The sequence below is a fragment of the Pristis pectinata genome, chromosome 15, assembly GCF_009764475.1.
Source record: "Pristis pectinata isolate sPriPec2 chromosome 15, sPriPec2.1.pri, whole genome shotgun sequence".
Lineage (NCBI taxonomy): Eukaryota > Metazoa > Chordata > Chondrichthyes > Rhinopristiformes > Pristidae > Pristis > Pristis pectinata.
In genome coordinates this window covers 33943271-33960605 of record NC_067419.1, presented here as the reverse complement: position 1 = coordinate 33960605, position 17335 = coordinate 33943271, and the positions used below count along the sequence as shown (strand labels likewise).

General features: G+C 39.0%; 1 protein-coding gene across 1 annotated transcript in view; it reads right to left on the bottom strand.

Moving 5' to 3' along the window:
* lrriq1 (leucine-rich repeats and IQ motif containing 1) overlaps positions 1-17335 on the bottom strand; it is a 140969-nt gene that overhangs the window by 34149 nt on the left and 89485 nt on the right. The window contains exons 18-22 of the mRNA XM_052030327.1: positions 9635-9751; positions 6858-6944; positions 2918-3051; positions 1771-1857; positions 1198-1286 (exon numbers count right to left, since the gene is read on the bottom strand). Of these exons, the coding sequence (XP_051886287.1) occupies positions 1198-1286; positions 1771-1857; positions 2918-3051; positions 6858-6944; positions 9635-9751 (514 nt within the window). The remainder of the gene's footprint in view (positions 1-1197; positions 1287-1770; positions 1858-2917; positions 3052-6857; positions 6945-9634; positions 9752-17335) is intronic.

The window sequence follows — 17335 nt, the reverse complement described above, 5'->3', positions numbered from 1 at the left end:
TTACAAATATTATGCATTTGAATAATGTCCTTTGTTTAGTGATTAGAATAACGTTATTACAGTGCCAGCAACCCGGGTTCAATTCTGGCCACTGTCTGTAAGGAGTTTGTATGTTCTCCCTGTGTCTGCGTGGGTTTCCTCCGGATGCTCCAGTTTCCACCCACATTCCAAAGATGTATGGGTTAGGAAGATGTGGGTATGCTATGTTGGCGCCAGAAGCATGGTGACACTTGCGGGCTGCCCCCAGTACACTTTACGCAGAAGATGTATTTCACTGTGTTTCGATGTACAAGTGATTAATAAAGATATCCACCAGTTCTGTGGAGAACTGCCAGTATCGTCTTCTTTGTGGATCAGCTTGACTCTGATCTTTGCACCCGTGTTTGTAACACAGAAATGAATTGCAGGTCCCAAGCCAGTGCTGAATCCAGAGCAGAGTATAAGTATTCATAGCAGGGGGCCAGAGGCATTTTGCATCTGGCCCCTTGGGCTTATGTGAGGTGATCCCGTTCATTTGAATGGGGTTGATAACCCTGTTTGAAATGATCAGTGCTTTTATTTTGCTTTACTTTATCCTTTTTCTGATTTTTTAAAATTCTTTCTGGTATTTTACATGAATTTTGTTACATTTTTAAAGTATTTAAATCTATTTTAAGTGTTCTTAAATGTCCCTGACTATGAGACATTTAAAAACGATTCAGAAACTTTTGATAACAGCAGTCGACGGGCAGGGGCTCAGTATTCACTGCCTGAGGGCTAATTGTCACTTTTCCTCGTGGGGTAGCAATGGCAGCAAGGCCTCCAGTTTGATTGGTGCCATTCAGCTGCAAGAAATAAATGTGGCCATAGGAAAGCCATGGGAGTGGTGGTGAGCGGTCAGAATGGGAGGGAATGGTGGTGGTTGGCGGCGACTGAGGGCAACCAGTTAGGCTGAATACAATGTGGGTCATTAACTTTACATTCATGCATACAAAGTTATAATTGCACGATTATGGCAAAACTAATCAAACACAGAATTTCTGCACAGACGTCAAAACGTTAAACATGTTTACATTTGATTTAAGGCTCTTGTATTACAGATAAATGAAAGAGTTAACAATTTTATTGACACAAAAGGCATCAATTGAACCCAACTCTTTGCACTCCAGACTGCTTTCCTGAATGGCTGTCAAGTTGCAGGGGGAAATGTAAACATACCCTGCAATTTTTTAGCCTCTGCTTTCTTGGATTTCATTTTCTGAGCTCGTTTCAGCATCAGTTGTGCAGTGTGGACATCTTTAAAGCCCCTATCAGTGACAACAACAAAAAGGCAAACAGTTTAAGATAATCTGACCAAATAAACACACACAATTTCCTTGAAAGAATTCACAATAAGTTAAAAGCAAGTAAGGAGGTCAAGTGAAAACATCAACAAGATTTAAAAACCATAGAATATGTACAACAAAAAGCTTTTCTCAGAAATAATTGAGAAGCCATGTTGTTTTTCTGCATGCTTTGTACATTTCTAATGAATAGCACCCACAGTTATATAAGATAAGAAATCTTTTTTCAATGAAAGTTACTAAAAATCAATTAAAATTGAAAAACGTTGTTGTGGCACTCAGAACTTTAAAGCAACTGAACAAAGGCTTTGTTTTTAATTAAAGGAGTAATAAAAATTGAATTGCGAGTTTTAAGGAGATAATTTTATTGACAAATACAATGCAAGGTTTTATTTATTCTATTCAGTTATTTTATTAATATAAAATGAACTTCATAATTTGGGCTTACCATTCCAGAGAGATCTTTTCTTCTTTCTCTGACATGTAGCTTTGCTTACCCCAAGATGTAGCCTCAGATAATGCTGACAATGTTCTGCTATGTGAACAAATAACAGTAAAAGACTTTCCATTTTTGGATCTGTTAAAATGACCATAATTGCTCAGTAGACACTGTACATTAACATAAGAAGCAAGTAGAAATAAGTTTTAACTGGAAGGAGATGCAGCACATAGGAGCAAAGTTCAACTTATTACTTATGTTGTTTGAATCCGAAGGAATGATACCATCTTAAATCTTAGGTGTTGTCTTGCCATCACAGCTAATTTAGCATCAAGATCAAAGCTCAACTTTAACAGTCTGAAGACAAATCTTTAAGCTGTTCTTTTATGTTTCTTGATGCACATGAATTAAGTTGATTTGTTACTGAGATGTATCTGCTTACTACCAATGACACCTGTAACCACCAGTTGATTGAGACATTCAACACACTGACTTTAATCTTCTCAAAAAATTGTAATTACAGTACAAAGCCTGTTTAGTCCATTTTGCCTGTGGAATTATAGGAGTCAATTTTGAACTAATTTAGATCAGTCTGAAAGCTGCATGCGACCAAGTGGACACCCCAATGTAGCTCTCCTAATTATAGCCAGTCAGTGTTAGCTCACTTGAAATCCTATCAAGCGCAGAAGAAAGTGGAAGATTGTGATGGCAAGTAGTGAGCAGGGGGTGGGAGAAGGTGTCTCAGTGATTGATCAGGTTACTGATTAATGATTATGTGTTTTGAAATTTATCAACAAAAAATCAGAATTAAATAAAAATCATTGTTAAAAATCACAGTAAAATGCAAAGGAGTATGATTTATCATCATGAGCAGCTTGATTCAATTATTTAATGCTGTATGTTTGCTGCTATTCTTTGTCAAAAAATATCAACTGCACTGTTAAGCATTTACCTATAGAGCATATGGATACAATATACTGTACATGGACATGATCATAAGTTACTGTCTGATGTATCTATTACCATGTTGAAGGTGAGCAAATTTATCATGTGCTTTGTGTTTCAGATATCTCCACTTTATAGAGAACATCAACCTATATTGTACCTTTACAACAAAATAAACCTCATTATAGTTAGATATTTAGTCAATTTCTACCTGGGTGAGTGTAGCTGAAGCAGTGAAGAGGATGGATTTTCATATTTTTCAACAGTATTGATATCATCTCCTTGCCATGCCAGTTGTGGTTGCCTTGGTAAGGTAAATGAATCAGGAGCATAATGAGCGAGGGTCTGGAAGACATAAAGACAACAACCTGACACTGAAAAAAATGATACACTGCATTGTAAGACATTCTTTCTGGAAAAGTAATTTAAGTATTTTAAAACTTGTTTTTTTTTAGTGATAAACAGGTTTTCAGAAGCAGGAGGAGGAGGGAGGAGAGGAGAGCACAAGAATAATAGGGGAGAAGACAGAGAAATACTGTAGTTTCTCTTAATCCATTTTATTGGATATGACTATAGATGCAAGGCCAGCAGCTATTGCCCTTCTCTAACTGTCCTTGTGAAAGTGGTGGTGAGCTACCTTCTTGAACTATTGCACTCAGTGGTTAGGTTACTCCCACAATATCCTAAGGAGCCCTGAAATTTTAAACCCTAGAATGGTGATATATTTCCAGATAAGGGTGACGTGTGACTTGATGGGGACCTACAGTGGTGGTGTTCCCATGTGCCTGCTGCCTTTGTTCTTCTTGATGATAGAAATGACAAAAATGACAAAGAAGTGAGTGGTAATGGACAGGTAAAGAAATAGATCAGCTTTGAGGAGGTTTGAATGGGATATGCAGAATCATTATCTGAAATCATGAATGGAAACTACTGAAGATGCTTGAAATCTGAAATAGAAAATACTAGAAATGCTTATTATGTGAAAATGTTGAACTCAGTGTTGAGTCCTGAAGGCTATGGTGTGTCTCGTTGGAAGATGAGGCACCATTCTACAAGCATATGTTGAAAGTCATTGGAACAATGTTGGTGGTCAAGGGGAGAGATCAGTTTGGGAGTGAGGCATGGAATTAAATGGAAAGTTGACTGAAAGCTCAAGGGTGACATTTGTGGATTGAACAGTATTAGATTTATCAGATGAAAACTTGAAAATAAGTAGTTCCAGAATTTTCAGTTTTCATTTCAAATTTCCAGAATCCACACTGTTTTCTTTGGTAATGATTCTACTTTTCTCATTTACACCTTCTCAACACTGATCCTTTCTTTCTCTACTTGTTCAAATTACAATCTAGTTTTACCTGGCAGTACATTCCCTTTTTGTCACTTCATGTCTCATGTTGTCCACACTAACTCAATCCTTCATTTTGTTCTTTTCTTCCTTTTTCTCTGCATTCTAAAGCATATTTATTGTTGTCTTCCTAAGTTTTGATGAAACGTCTTTGACCTGAAATGTTAACTCTGTTTCTTTCTCTGCAGCTGTTTTCTGGTTTACTATTTCTAGCATTTTTATTTTTAATTCAAGTTTCTAGCATCCACAGTAATTTGCTTCTATATTTATATTTGAATAGAAGCAAATTACCAATAATATATATACTTTTGTTCACTTTGGCTCACTATTGGGAGTTTGTTCATAAATGCTCTTAAGATCACACACAAAGCTGGAATGTTTTTTTTAAAATTCATTTTAGGATTATGGCATTGCTCATTCCTAATTGCTCTTAAGAAAGAGGTGGTTAGCCATCTTCTTGAACCATTGCAGTCCTTCTGCTAAAGAAACTCCCACTACTATTGGCTTCAGAGTTCCAAGATTTAGACACAACATCAATGAAGGAATGGCAATATATTTCCAAGCCAAGATGGTTTGTGACTTGGAGCAGACCCTGCAAATAACAGTGTCCCCAGGCACCTGCTGTCTTTGGCCTTTATGGTGGTTGAGGCCAAAGGTTTGGCAGATGCTGTTGGAGTAGCTCAGACAAGTAGCTGTCATTGATTTTGCAGGTGGCACACTGCAGCCACAGTTAACAGATGCTGGAGACAATAAATGTTTAGGATGGTGGGGTGCCAATAATATGGGCTGCCTTGTCCTGAATGGTGTCAAGCTTATTTTGTGCTGTTGATGCTTCATTCATCCAGGAAAACAGTCCTCCTCTCACCTTTGCTTGTGACCATAGTATTTAATGTAGCTGGTCCAGTCAAGGTTCTAATAAATGCTCTCTCCCTGGACATTGTTGGTACAGGTTTTAACATTGTCACTTTTTCCTCGAAGAACTTCTAGATATCACTTCTAAATTTTTATTTTATTATTCTGAACCAATATCCCTGTGCCCTTCTCTCTCAATTTAAAGTAATATTCCAGACTTAACTTATATTCCTTTAATTATATTTTATATCCTTTTGCAATCTCCAAGCAGCCAATAAAAAAGTATACATTATTCACATAGAATAGGACGGCACAGTGGTGCAACCTGTAGAGCTGCTTCCTCAGAGCTCCAGTAATTCAGGTTCAATCCTAACCTGCTGGCTGTGGGCATCTGCATTTTCTCCCTGTGACTGCGTGGGTTTCCTCCAGTGCTCCAGGTACCTCCCATTTCCCAAAGACTTGTGGGTTGGTAGATTAAACTGGCCATTGTAAATTGCCCCTGTAGGTTAGTGGTAGAATCTGGGGTGGTGGAGGAATTTATGGGAAAGTGGGGAGAATAAAATGGGATTAGCTTAAATAGGTGTGATGGTCAATGTGGACTCAGTGGGCCAAAGGGCTTGTGTTCATGCTGTATGAATCTTAGGATTCTATGATAGTTAAAGTTCAAGATAAGCAGCTAATTAACATTCTCGAAAATTTGAAATTATCTAAGAGATGTTAAATTTGTTCCTTAAATAAGTAGAAACACATGTGAAATTAAAGATAGTTTTTTTTCCCTGTTTGTTTGTGAGGTTTTGATCACTAGTACACAACTTTGATTCTCAATTAATTTCTTAACTTGTTCTAACTGGCTATGTGACAATAGTGTAACTGAGGAGTTCTGTCACTCAAAAGCTAGGGAAAAAGAATTCAATAATTTAAACACAAAAGTATGCAAATACAAATGTGCCTGTGAATTACCTCATGCAAGAGAGCTTTAACTAATTTACAGACTCACATCAATCACAGGTTCCAGTGCAACATCAGATGTCTTTTGGTTGATAAGTATTGAAATTAAAAAAATCAAATCACAGAACAAAAATAGTAAGTACAACAATTATCCTTTCTGATGCTTGAGGAAATCACTCAATAATGAAGTAAATCTTCACCCACTTCCAGTATTGTTTGGTAATACTATCTTTCGAGTGCATCAGTGAGCCAAAATTTTATATTGTATGTTCCACCTTCAGTATAGCATTCTTTCATTTTGAGTGGAGTAATTTGACAATAAACTATTACTGAAACTGGAAATGATTGGTTTCTTGAACTTATTCTCAGTTTGAAATGTGTCTATGAGTATTGTGTCAACAACAGTTGGATAAGTTCCTAGCTATTAGCAATTTTCCCTCCCAGAATAAAACCACTTCTGTATGTGAAAGATGTTAAAAAAACATAAAAGGTATAAAAGCTACTAATAGTTTTCAACATACAGACAAGTTCATCTTTTGCTTTCCCTCCCCAACATGAAAATCAAAACATAAAATGCAAAGAATAACTTGACAAATCAAACTGCTTTTATTTCAGATTTTTAAAAAGCTGCAACTCTTTTGTTTATTACAACTCTTCAGATTGTTCTCTAGTGCGGTCTGAAACATAACTTCTGTCATTGTTTGTTAATCAAACTACATTTTTATTCATTGTGTTCCAATTCTGTGCCAAATGTACAGCTGCAGTGCATCACTAACGTGCCTTTGCAGTGTAAAGGACTGAAAAACAAATAATAAAGCAATTAATTTAAGTCTTTGCAAGAAAAGCAAGAAGACAAATTCCATGTGTTACTGGTGATGAATGTCAGGGCATTCTGAAGTACTTGTTTTTATGCCTTTACAATTCTTGATTCTTATCCCAATGCCACGTTCAATCAAGGATCAGTTAAAACAGCAATGAGACTGGTTTGCATAAAGCAGTACAATACCTTGGGTTGCAGGTCAGAATTTGTAATTGGGAGATTTTGAGAAGAAACCCGAGGATCTAGGTTTATCCAATCCTTGTCCAAGGTGGCCTAAGTGAAGTAGTAGATTCCTTTTAGATAAGATTCAGTAAAGCAATGGAAAGTACAACTCAAATGATTGCATTTAACACATTAGACACAATGATAATAAAACAGGTTTGTTCACATGGTCGTCATAAAATCTGTTAACTTGGCAGAGATGGCTTCATCTTTAAATCAAATGTAGTTATAATGAAAACCCTTTGACATTAGCAGAACAAGCATCCTTCAAAATGCTTTCGGTCTTGAGTATTTAATGCCAAGAATAATAATGCTATATTCAGGTTCTTTTCTCAGGAAATTTAATGCTTTTTTCCCCAAAAGACTTCTATTTTCAAGTGTAATTTATAGTATGCTTTCCATAACAACACTGTTTGGCTACAGTTGGCAAAAAATTAGAGTGGTAATTCTTGAATTCATAGTCTATACAATTTATGTTGGCTATTGCATCAGTTCATTTGGTTTTTTTTGCTTAACATGTCCTGCCAGTAATCAAGCCAATATTGCTACTGTAATTTACTCGTCAAAATGTCTATTTACAAAACATCAGAAATTAGAATGGGACATTTCTAAAAAAGATCCTCAGAGCCCCAGAACTGAAAAATCATGATGCCACTTATGCTCCAAGACAAACAACAGAAGCAGAGTATTTCACCTCTGTAAGAATTGTTCAATTATTGATACTACGCAACAATGTTACCCTAACACTTCTAGCACCCCAAAAAGATTTTCACTATTTTCATGAGCATTATATGATCTAAAGGTGTAGTGGTATAAGATAATCATTTTATTTGGTTGCTTTAAGATATTGATTGCAAGTGGTTTTGAACATAGTTTATATTTTCACATTATTAGCTGGTTTTGAACATATTTGCATAATCAAAAGTGGCAACTCAAACTTTTTGTTCAGTTTATAATCAATGACAAAGGCTCCAAGCTGCCAAATGTGAATCTGTTTCCACTCCAACTGGGGCTGGAGTTTGCTGGAAGATGGTGGCAGTTTAGCATCCAACTGTCAGCACTGGCTGCTGCAAGTAGCAGGTAGTTTGAATTTCCTGCACAAGTGCATACAACTCAAACTTGCTGGATGTTCTTTATTGGGGTTTGCTGAACGAGTTCCAATATTGAATTCCTCATGGAGCACGCACTTGCTGGAATTCACCAACATATCTATAGTGGGAATCTGTCTATTGAACCCGCACCAATTTAGACCTTACAGGATTCCATTCATTTCAACAAAGAGGAATGGCTATTATAGAAGTAATAAGCAATTTACATTTTATTGATTTGATATTTTATGTTATATGTGTTTTGCTTTTTTTTTTAAATTGTCTTGATTATTTCTTAATAGACTTTAAATATTTGCCTAGTTTGAGTCCCTGGGCCAGGAAGCATGGCATAGTCACCTGTCACAATCAAAATTCAACTCTTTCACGAGCAGCATTTGATACGATCTGCCCAAATGTCAAGTAATGCCTCGCTATTTAGGATTTGGGTGGGTTTGGGCAGAGAGTTGACACCAGTGTACCAGAAAAAAGTTAAGTCCATGCTCAACATATTGGTCAGTGATAGTTTTGGGGAAGTTGCCACTGGCAGTAAGTTGTGGCCCACTCTCTCAGGAAGTATGACTGCCAATGAATTCTAGATTTGACAGTTTGAGGACAGCTACAGGTAAATTACTAACTGTTATGTGATTTATATAACATTTGACCGGGGAAATGGGAAAATTTTTCACAAGTATAGCTGGTACTGCATTGTGCAATGTTACATGAACATGTTAATAGTGTTGAACATAATGCAAATAAAATAAAATCTGAACACTTATCAAATGAAGGTATTTTTTAGTGTACAACACTGGCCAAAAAATTTAATTTCATGGAGCTGCTTATTTCTAGCACTGCATATCATGCTGAATGACTCATTTTGTAGCCTTCTTAAGCTTTACTTTCTGGATAAAAACAAACAAATAGCAGTATTTCTAAAATGTAAGGAACAAAAAAGTTCCAAAGCCTTGATACATTTCTGGAGAACTCCTTGAAGACTCATTTCAGTTCTCATGTCCAATGGACATTACTGGTTGCTAAGCACTGTTCCAAGAAAAACAACTTGCATTGATGATAGAATGTGCGGCAATCACACGTTACGTTTTTTGTTTGAAGGGCCCTGGAGTGGATCCCAGCTCAGCACAGAGAACCTAACCCAGGTACTTTTTTTAAAAGCATTTCTGCTCTTCTTGGGACTTCCCTCCACCTTCTCTGACTAAGCCAATACCTACTGCTCTCCAACAACACCATCAGCCCTGATCTCTTGACCTAGGCCCCAATCTCTACCTCATTATCTCACTCAGGCTCAGCCTCCAAGTTTCCATGTAACCTACCCACCTCACTCCCCACCAAAGCTCTGATTTCCAGATTCAGATGCCCGTCTCTGGCAACAACACCTACACCAGGGCTTGATTTCTCAATTTCCGTCCAATATCCTCCTAAGGGCTCTTGATTTGCACCCATAGCTGCACTCTCTGCCTCTTCAACTCCTCTAAAACCCTGGGCCTGGTCTCAGTTTGACTCGTTTGGGCCTCGGGCATTGCTGAATTTTGCAGCCACCACTTTCAGGCCCACAATCCAATCAATGGCAACAACACCACCACTTCATAACCCTTAATGTGATAAACTCTGGGGGAACATGCTTTGACGTTTACTTACCTCATCAAATACAAATTCATTCAAATTAACTTCTTCAAATTCATCCTCTTCCTCAGCATGAACAGCTGCTAAAGCGTAAGACAACTTCTTCCGTAGGAGGCAGCCTCGCCAATGTGCCTAAATAAATCCACAATATAATTAATTTCATATAAAAATTCAAGTGCTAAAAGCTAAGTAATCAGAAGATATTAAGAGCTGAATGTTGAAATGATTTGGTTGGATACAGCTCCAATAATAATGTAAAACTCAACACCATCAGGACAAAGCAGCTTGCTTGACTGGTAACTCATGCCCCACCCCAGGCATTCAATCCCTCCATCACCAGTGCTCTGTGAATATAATCTGTAACGTCTGAAAAATGTACTGCTATTCTGATAGCACTTCCTAACCCTGCACCTCTGCCGCCAAGGCGACCCATGGCAGCAGGCAAACTGGAACACCACCATCTGCAGGATCTTCCTCAAAGTTGCACAACGTTCTGACTTGTAAATAAACCCAGCAACAATGAAGCAACAGGGATAAAAGTGCTGGAACTCCCTACCCAACAATACTGTGGGAATACCTTCACTTGAAGTACTACAGAAGTTCAAGGTGGTAGCTCCCCATTGTCTTCCCAGGGGCAATAAAATTTTATCTGATGTGGGTCTTGCCAGCAATGCCTACATACCATAAAATGAATAAATAAAATAAAACAGCACATTGCTTCTTTCTTTAAGGGCACCAAGTATTCTTTAATAGTGTTCTTGGGCCAAATAACTATATTTCTAAAATGTTGTAAGGATTCTCCACACTTTCAGTAAGTGTAATGAAATTTCATAGCCTCCCTCATGTTCATTAATTAGTGTACAATTCCTTCAAGACTCATTTTACTTAACAGAAAAATCACGAGCAAAGTAACTGCACACTATTTGGGGATAATTCTGTCCATTTAGTTTCAAAAATCTTGCCAACCTAAAGTATGAAGGACAAAATACGTTTGTGAATTATTGCTTTTAGGGTATAATGCAAAAGCAAAATACTGCAGATGCTGGCAATCTGAAATAAGAGCACAAAATGCTAGAACTACTTAGCAGGTCAGGTAGCAAGAAGAGTGTGGAGATAGAAACAGTTAATCAGGCCGATGACCTTTCATCAGTTATCGAACTAAAAAGTTAATTGTTTCACAGTGAACAGATACTACATAACATGTTGAATATTTCCAGGATTCTCTTTTCTGTGTTCTTAGACCTTCCATTTTCTAAATGGAATGTGGAAGAGGACATCTTACATCAGGAATGATGGAAAACAAATAAGCCAAATGGCCTTTGGTCCTGCTCTGCCTTTCAATTGGATCATGGCTGATTTGCATTGAAAACTCTTTTACTCTGTTATGAAGGCTCAAACTGCACCTAGGAGAGAAATTGATTCTCTTCAGAAACCAAGAACAAATTATAATCAAAGACCCCAAGTTACTCAAACAATTGAAACAATGAAAACAAAATGTGAGAAGGCAGAAGGCTGTAATGCTGCTGATTAGAGAACTTCTCGTGTATTAGGTTAGAACCGCAGTCTTACCCAACAAAAACACAGCCAATTCCAACCTGATTCTAGTTCAAAGACTTTTAATTCTTTTGATGCCAAATCCAAACCCAGTACATGAAGATCGGTGCCAACAGATAGCCAGGCACTCCAGCGTAGCCCTACATTGAGAACGGGAATCCCTTACTGTGCTACCTGAATACACCATGCTTTTCAAGAATAAATTGCCCTATCACCATACCCAAGGACTTAGTTTTTTTTTGATGCAACCTTACACACAACATCAAGTTTGACTGAGCCCCACTGGTGACTCATGGAGCTAAAGCACAACCCCTATCACAGCTATAATGGTATTTCAAATGTAAGAAAATTGGGACAAAAAACTTTCTGGTGACCATAAATACACTACACAGAGATTTTTATAATTTAGTTCTAATTGAATAATCTAACCACAGAGACCTCTGAGGACAGTTAGTATACTGGTTATGATACAAAAGGTTATTCAGCCCATTGAGTCCATGTTGGGACCCAGCAGAGCAAATTCAAGAGCCCTGTTGCCACTTGTCTGATTCCATTGTAACCCTGCAACCTAAGCTCACTCACATGCCCTTCAAATGCCCTTTTCATATTGATTCTTTTGCCACTTACCTACAGTATGAGGTTATTTACAGTGGCCAATCAACCTATAATGGCATTTATGCAAACTCCACATAGAGAGCATCAGAAGTACTGATTGAACTCCAGTTGTTGGATCTGTGAGGCAGCAGTGCTACTTGCTGTAGCACAGTGCCACCCTTTTATCTGAGAAATTCCTCCTTATTTTAATCCTAATTGGCCAACATCTTATCTTAGAACAAGAAATCTAATACTTTTTAGGGTGTGACCTCTTAATTAGAAATACAACACTTCACAGAAGACTTGTGTTCTTATTCTGCTTTGGTATATCACCAGAGCTCTGAACTCCAATTAATCCATTCTCTACTGCATGAGTGCGGACTTGTTTCCCACACTGAGATTTGTCCACAAATGGGGAAAAATGCTGAAATCACAAGACCGGAAAATAGTAGTCTCAAAATAAAATCCAATAAACAGTAAGTATGGAGATACAAAATAAAAACCTATTATTTTGTCTTATGGTCTTTCAAATAGACACTGCATTTCTACAATTTTATGTTTTAATTGTTGACGTGGACATTCGTAACCTGGGGAGGACCTATATAAGGAAAAGGCCTGCTGAGTTCCTCCAGCATTGTGGTGTTTTTCATCATAAGGAAATAATTGCTAGAAGCATGGTATGACAGTCCATTTATTTGGCCTCAAAGTTTCTGGGTAAGTCCCGTGTGTTTCCTTGGGAAATTGCCATTGGAGGGGTGAGAATGCCCAAAAATGGCTACTGCCAGAGTTGGACAGCTTCATAGGACAGAAAGCTATGGACATCAAATAATTTACTGACTCCAAAGAAATGGATAAGTTTTCCAATGTGGAACTGCTAATCAATTACAATTTATTTACTACTGTTTATTCTAGATTCACTGGAATGTTTTTCTAACAACGCATATACAGACACAAGAGATTCTGCAGATGCTGGAAATCTGGAGCAATGCACACAAAATGCTGGAGGAACTCAGCAGGTCTGGCAGCATCTATGGAGGGAAATAAACAGTCGATGTTTTAGGTCAAGACCCAGTGGCAACAGCAGAAAAAAATGGGAATGAATCTGGAATAGTAGGTTCCTTCTGCCGCCACAAATTGACTTTCGTCATTTGGGTGCTGTTGAACTGTCTTCACATTTGATACCATAAAAACAGCTTCAAAATTGTCTAATTCTGGAATCTAATGATAATGCATTGCTAAGCTTATACAGAACCTGCACCACAAAGAATCATTCAGCCTAACCAGTCTGTGCTGTAGTTTATGCTCCATGAAAGTCCCTTTCCAATATGAAGACAAAAGAGACTGCAGATTATAGAATCAGGAATAAAATAAAAACAGAACACTGAAAGAACTCAGTGGGTCAAGAAGCAAGTGTGGAGGCAAAAGGGACAAGTTGACATTTCAGGTCAAGACCCTGCATCGGGACTGCTGACATTCAGCAGGGTCCTCCTCTCTCTCCCCCACCCAATTTTGACCTGATCTCCCATCACCCCTCCCACCCCTTGCTCCTTGCTGACCCCTCCTCGCCACCCATCTTCCTCTGGTCCTGTATCCCATCCTGAGCCCCAATACAACCCCTGACCCTTCTCTGTCCCCACTCTCCTCTCCCCACTCCAAGAAGCCCCCTCGAATCCTCTCTTCCCTCCCCCCTCCTCCGTCCCTATGCTTCACCCCAGCTCCAACCCCTGCAGTGTCCTCCCTATTCCTTGACCTCCCCAGCTCTGATGCCGAGCGGTCTGTCCTCAGCAGAGGCCTCACTTTGTACGTCTATGCCAGCAGCTCATTGAATTCTGGACCAGACACAACATCGAACTCCTCTTCTGCCACTTCCACCTTGATGCCTAATTCTTCAGAAAGGAATCCTCACCCAACCCCAACCCTCCTCCCCACACACTGACAACCCTTTCTCCTATCTCCAATATCCCCTTCCACTTGGACATCCCTTCTGGCTTTTTACCCTCTGTTGATCTTTTCATTTCCAATTACCAATGTGACATTGACCACCATGACTCTCCACTCCAACCTCATCCCCTCCGAATGTGCAGCACTCCACTCATTTCAGACTGATCCTGCGTTCATTAAACCCTCAGGCAAGGGGGGTTGCCATTGTAGTCCAGCACACTGACCTCTACCTTGCAGAGGCCAGACACCAGCTTTCTGACACTTCCTCATACCTTCCTCTGGACCACAATCCCACCAATGAACACTAGGCCATCGTCTCCTGGACTGTTATAGAGCTCATCTTATCAGGAGATCACCCCTCCACAGCTGCAACCTCAAAGTACCCCAAACCTGCACCGCCCGCTTCCATCTCTTACCCAAGAAAAAGAGTCCCATTGGAGAGTCTCAACCCAAAACATTGACTTAAACCTTTTGCCTCCACAGAGTTCTTTCAGCGTTCTATTTTTTGTTCCTTTCCTTTATATTTGACTTGGCTCAGTCTGCCGTACATCTCTTTCTATTCTTTTTCTTCCAAACACTCAAATAATTTCCTCTTGAAAGCATTAATTTGTCTCAACCTTTTACAACAGTGACAAGCTTTATATTATTTTATTTCTCTTCTGAATTTATTAGTAACCATTTTGTATTTATGGCCCATAATTTTGGAATCCCCCATAAGTGCAAACGATTTCCCTGCATCTACCCTATTCAACTCGTTCATAATTAAAGAAAGAGAAAGCCTCAACCTGCTGAATCTTTCACTGTAGTTGAAGTATCTCATTTTGGGTATCACCCCTGTAAATATTTTTCTTTTACATTTCTTCTAGTGCTTTTACATCCATTGTATACTATGGGACCAATATGGTGTGTGTTGACCAAGATTAGCATAACTTCACTACTTTTGAATTTTATACTAAAAATAAATCTAAGTGCCTTATTAGATTTTTAATCTGACCTGCAATATTGCCTTTAATTTTTTTTTTGCTTCTGTTTGATTTGCTCTTCCAAGAGCTTCAGTTTCTTGTTTTCTGAAGTGTAAGTAATATTTTTTATTTTTCCTCCCTCACATTTAAATGCCCAGATCCCAGTTCTAAAATGTATTCTGGTATTATCTTGCATTCTTCTTCTAAATCAGCTATATCCACTGTTGGTATCATTTGTGCACGTTGATGGGGTTATGAGTTTAGCTGATGGCATGAACACAGATAATAAAGCCAGTCAGGAAGACTATACAAGTCTGGAAAACTATGGAAGCCAGACATCATATCATACACTGTATCATGCACCAAGCAGCAAGCCAACTTGCTTGGTGCAGAGATATTGTGCTGGTGAGTGAACGTTTCCAGTTAAATTCATTTCCTGTGCTATTACTGCTGTGAATGACAGTTCCCCATTTCTAAACTTTCCTCTTCATTTTGCTTCTAAAATTGGTAACTCATGCTGGGGTAAGATTCTGTAGCCATTTGCAGGCTTGGTAATCGTCCATGCACTCATTCATCACGTGTTAGCCTGGACAGAAAATATTAGCAAACCATTACATTATCAAATAGCATCATAGAAAAAGTAATCTTGTAGCATAAACAATATTGATTCAAAGAGTTCAAATCCCAACATGTGGGTGTCTCTTAGTGACTCATCATTAAGTGTCATGCTGGGGGCTCTAAGAGCCTGCAAGAAGTAAAAATCCTGGCAGTGATCCAAATAAGGCATGGCTGGAGGTTGCTACAGTAGTTCCTATGAGCTCAAACACAGATTTCTTTTTCCCTTTTAGCAAAAGAGAGCACAGAACACCAGGAACAGGCAGAGAACCAAAAATGGAGCTCCACGGGTTTCACCATATATCTTATCAGTTATACCTGCAAAGAACACAGCTGTGAAGATACTAAAATATCTGAGTACATGACCGTTGGAGGTGAAGCAATGGGCACCCACCAGGTATCTGGCAATAGAATTCAAAATCATACAGCGATGTTACATAGAACACTCATTCATACAAACTTGAGTGAACATCAAGTGGAAAATGATCATAACTCTATAACAATATGACAATACTAATTCATGGACTGAACCATATTGGCTCTGTCTCATGGTTCTGATTGGAATTGAAAGGGGTCAGCCTTTGGGCCCAGAACAGAGATGCAATCACAAGGAAGGTGCACCAGCATCTTTACTTTCTGAGAAGGTTAAGGAGATCATATAGCATGTCACCAAACACTCTAACAAACCTCTACAGATGTACTGTTGAAAATATCCTAATTGGTTGCATCATGGTCTGGTACATCAAGCTGAATGCACAGGAACACAAGAAGCTGCAGAGAGTAGTGGACTCAGCCCAGCACATCACTCCCCACCATTGGTAGTGTCTACATGAGGTGCTGCCTCAAGAAAGCAACATTATTATCAAAGATCCCCACCATCCAGGCCATACCATCTCCTCGCAGCTACCATCGGGCAGGAGGTACAGCAGCCAGAAGTCCCACACCACCAAGTTCAAGAACAGCTACTTCCCTTCAACCATTCGGTTCTTGAACCTACCTGAACAACCCTATTACTTCAGTATACCAACATTATGACCACTTTGCACTACAATGAACAAGCGTTTGTTCTAATTGTGTTCCTTCTGTATAAGTTATGTTGTTAATTTGTTTTTTATGTGAATGTTGTGTATCTCATGCTATGTTCCTGTGATACATCTGCAATAAAGTTTTTCATTGCCCCATTGCATACATGTACTAGTGCATATGAAAATAAACTCAACTTTGACTATGAAATGAAGTTCAGACTTCTGTGCAACTACTGTGAATTGTGGAAGTATGGGATTTACTGACAGACTCAGGGCCACATCTGACACACTTTGTCTTGCCGGCCTGTCTGAGGGCCTGTGAGAGCCTGCTGGAGCATGTGGGAATCCTTCTCTAACCTCTCACATGACTTCCATGAAGTCAAGAGGCTCAGCACAAGACTGACAGTTACCAGCTGGGCACCAAGGACTGGAGCTGAATTAATCATCCTTCATAGCCAGCTTCCTCAGCAACAAAGGCAGCATCCTTTTGCTAGTTGGGGCACAAAAGGGGTACTACGTAGAAGTAGTACACACAGCAAGCCTGGTTGGAAAGGTGTTTACAAGGCTAAACACAATGGTGGCTAGATAATTCAAGGGGTGATTCTTTTTTTAAAGTTTTAATTACATGCAATTATAATCCTGGTACATTGTTTAAAGTATTGTTCACATTACAGTTAAATTCTCTACATCTGTATGAAAGGTTCTGAGGAGGTGAAGACAGGGTATGGAGAGAACTCTGTAATGTTCCCACCTATCACCTGCCTGCATGTGCTCCTCCACCTCCCCCCACCTTCTTATTCTGGCTTCTGCCCTCTTCCTTTCCAGTCCTGATGAAGGTCTCGGCCCGAAACGTCGACTATTTATTTCCCTCCATGGACGCTGCCTGACCTGCTGAGTTCCTCCAGCATTTTTTGTGTATTGCTCCAGATTCCACCATCTGCAGAATTTATTGCGACTCTGTAATGTGTAAGGTTCCTACTGCTCTGAATGAAATCTTAGTAGTTGATTTACCTCTGCACATGAAT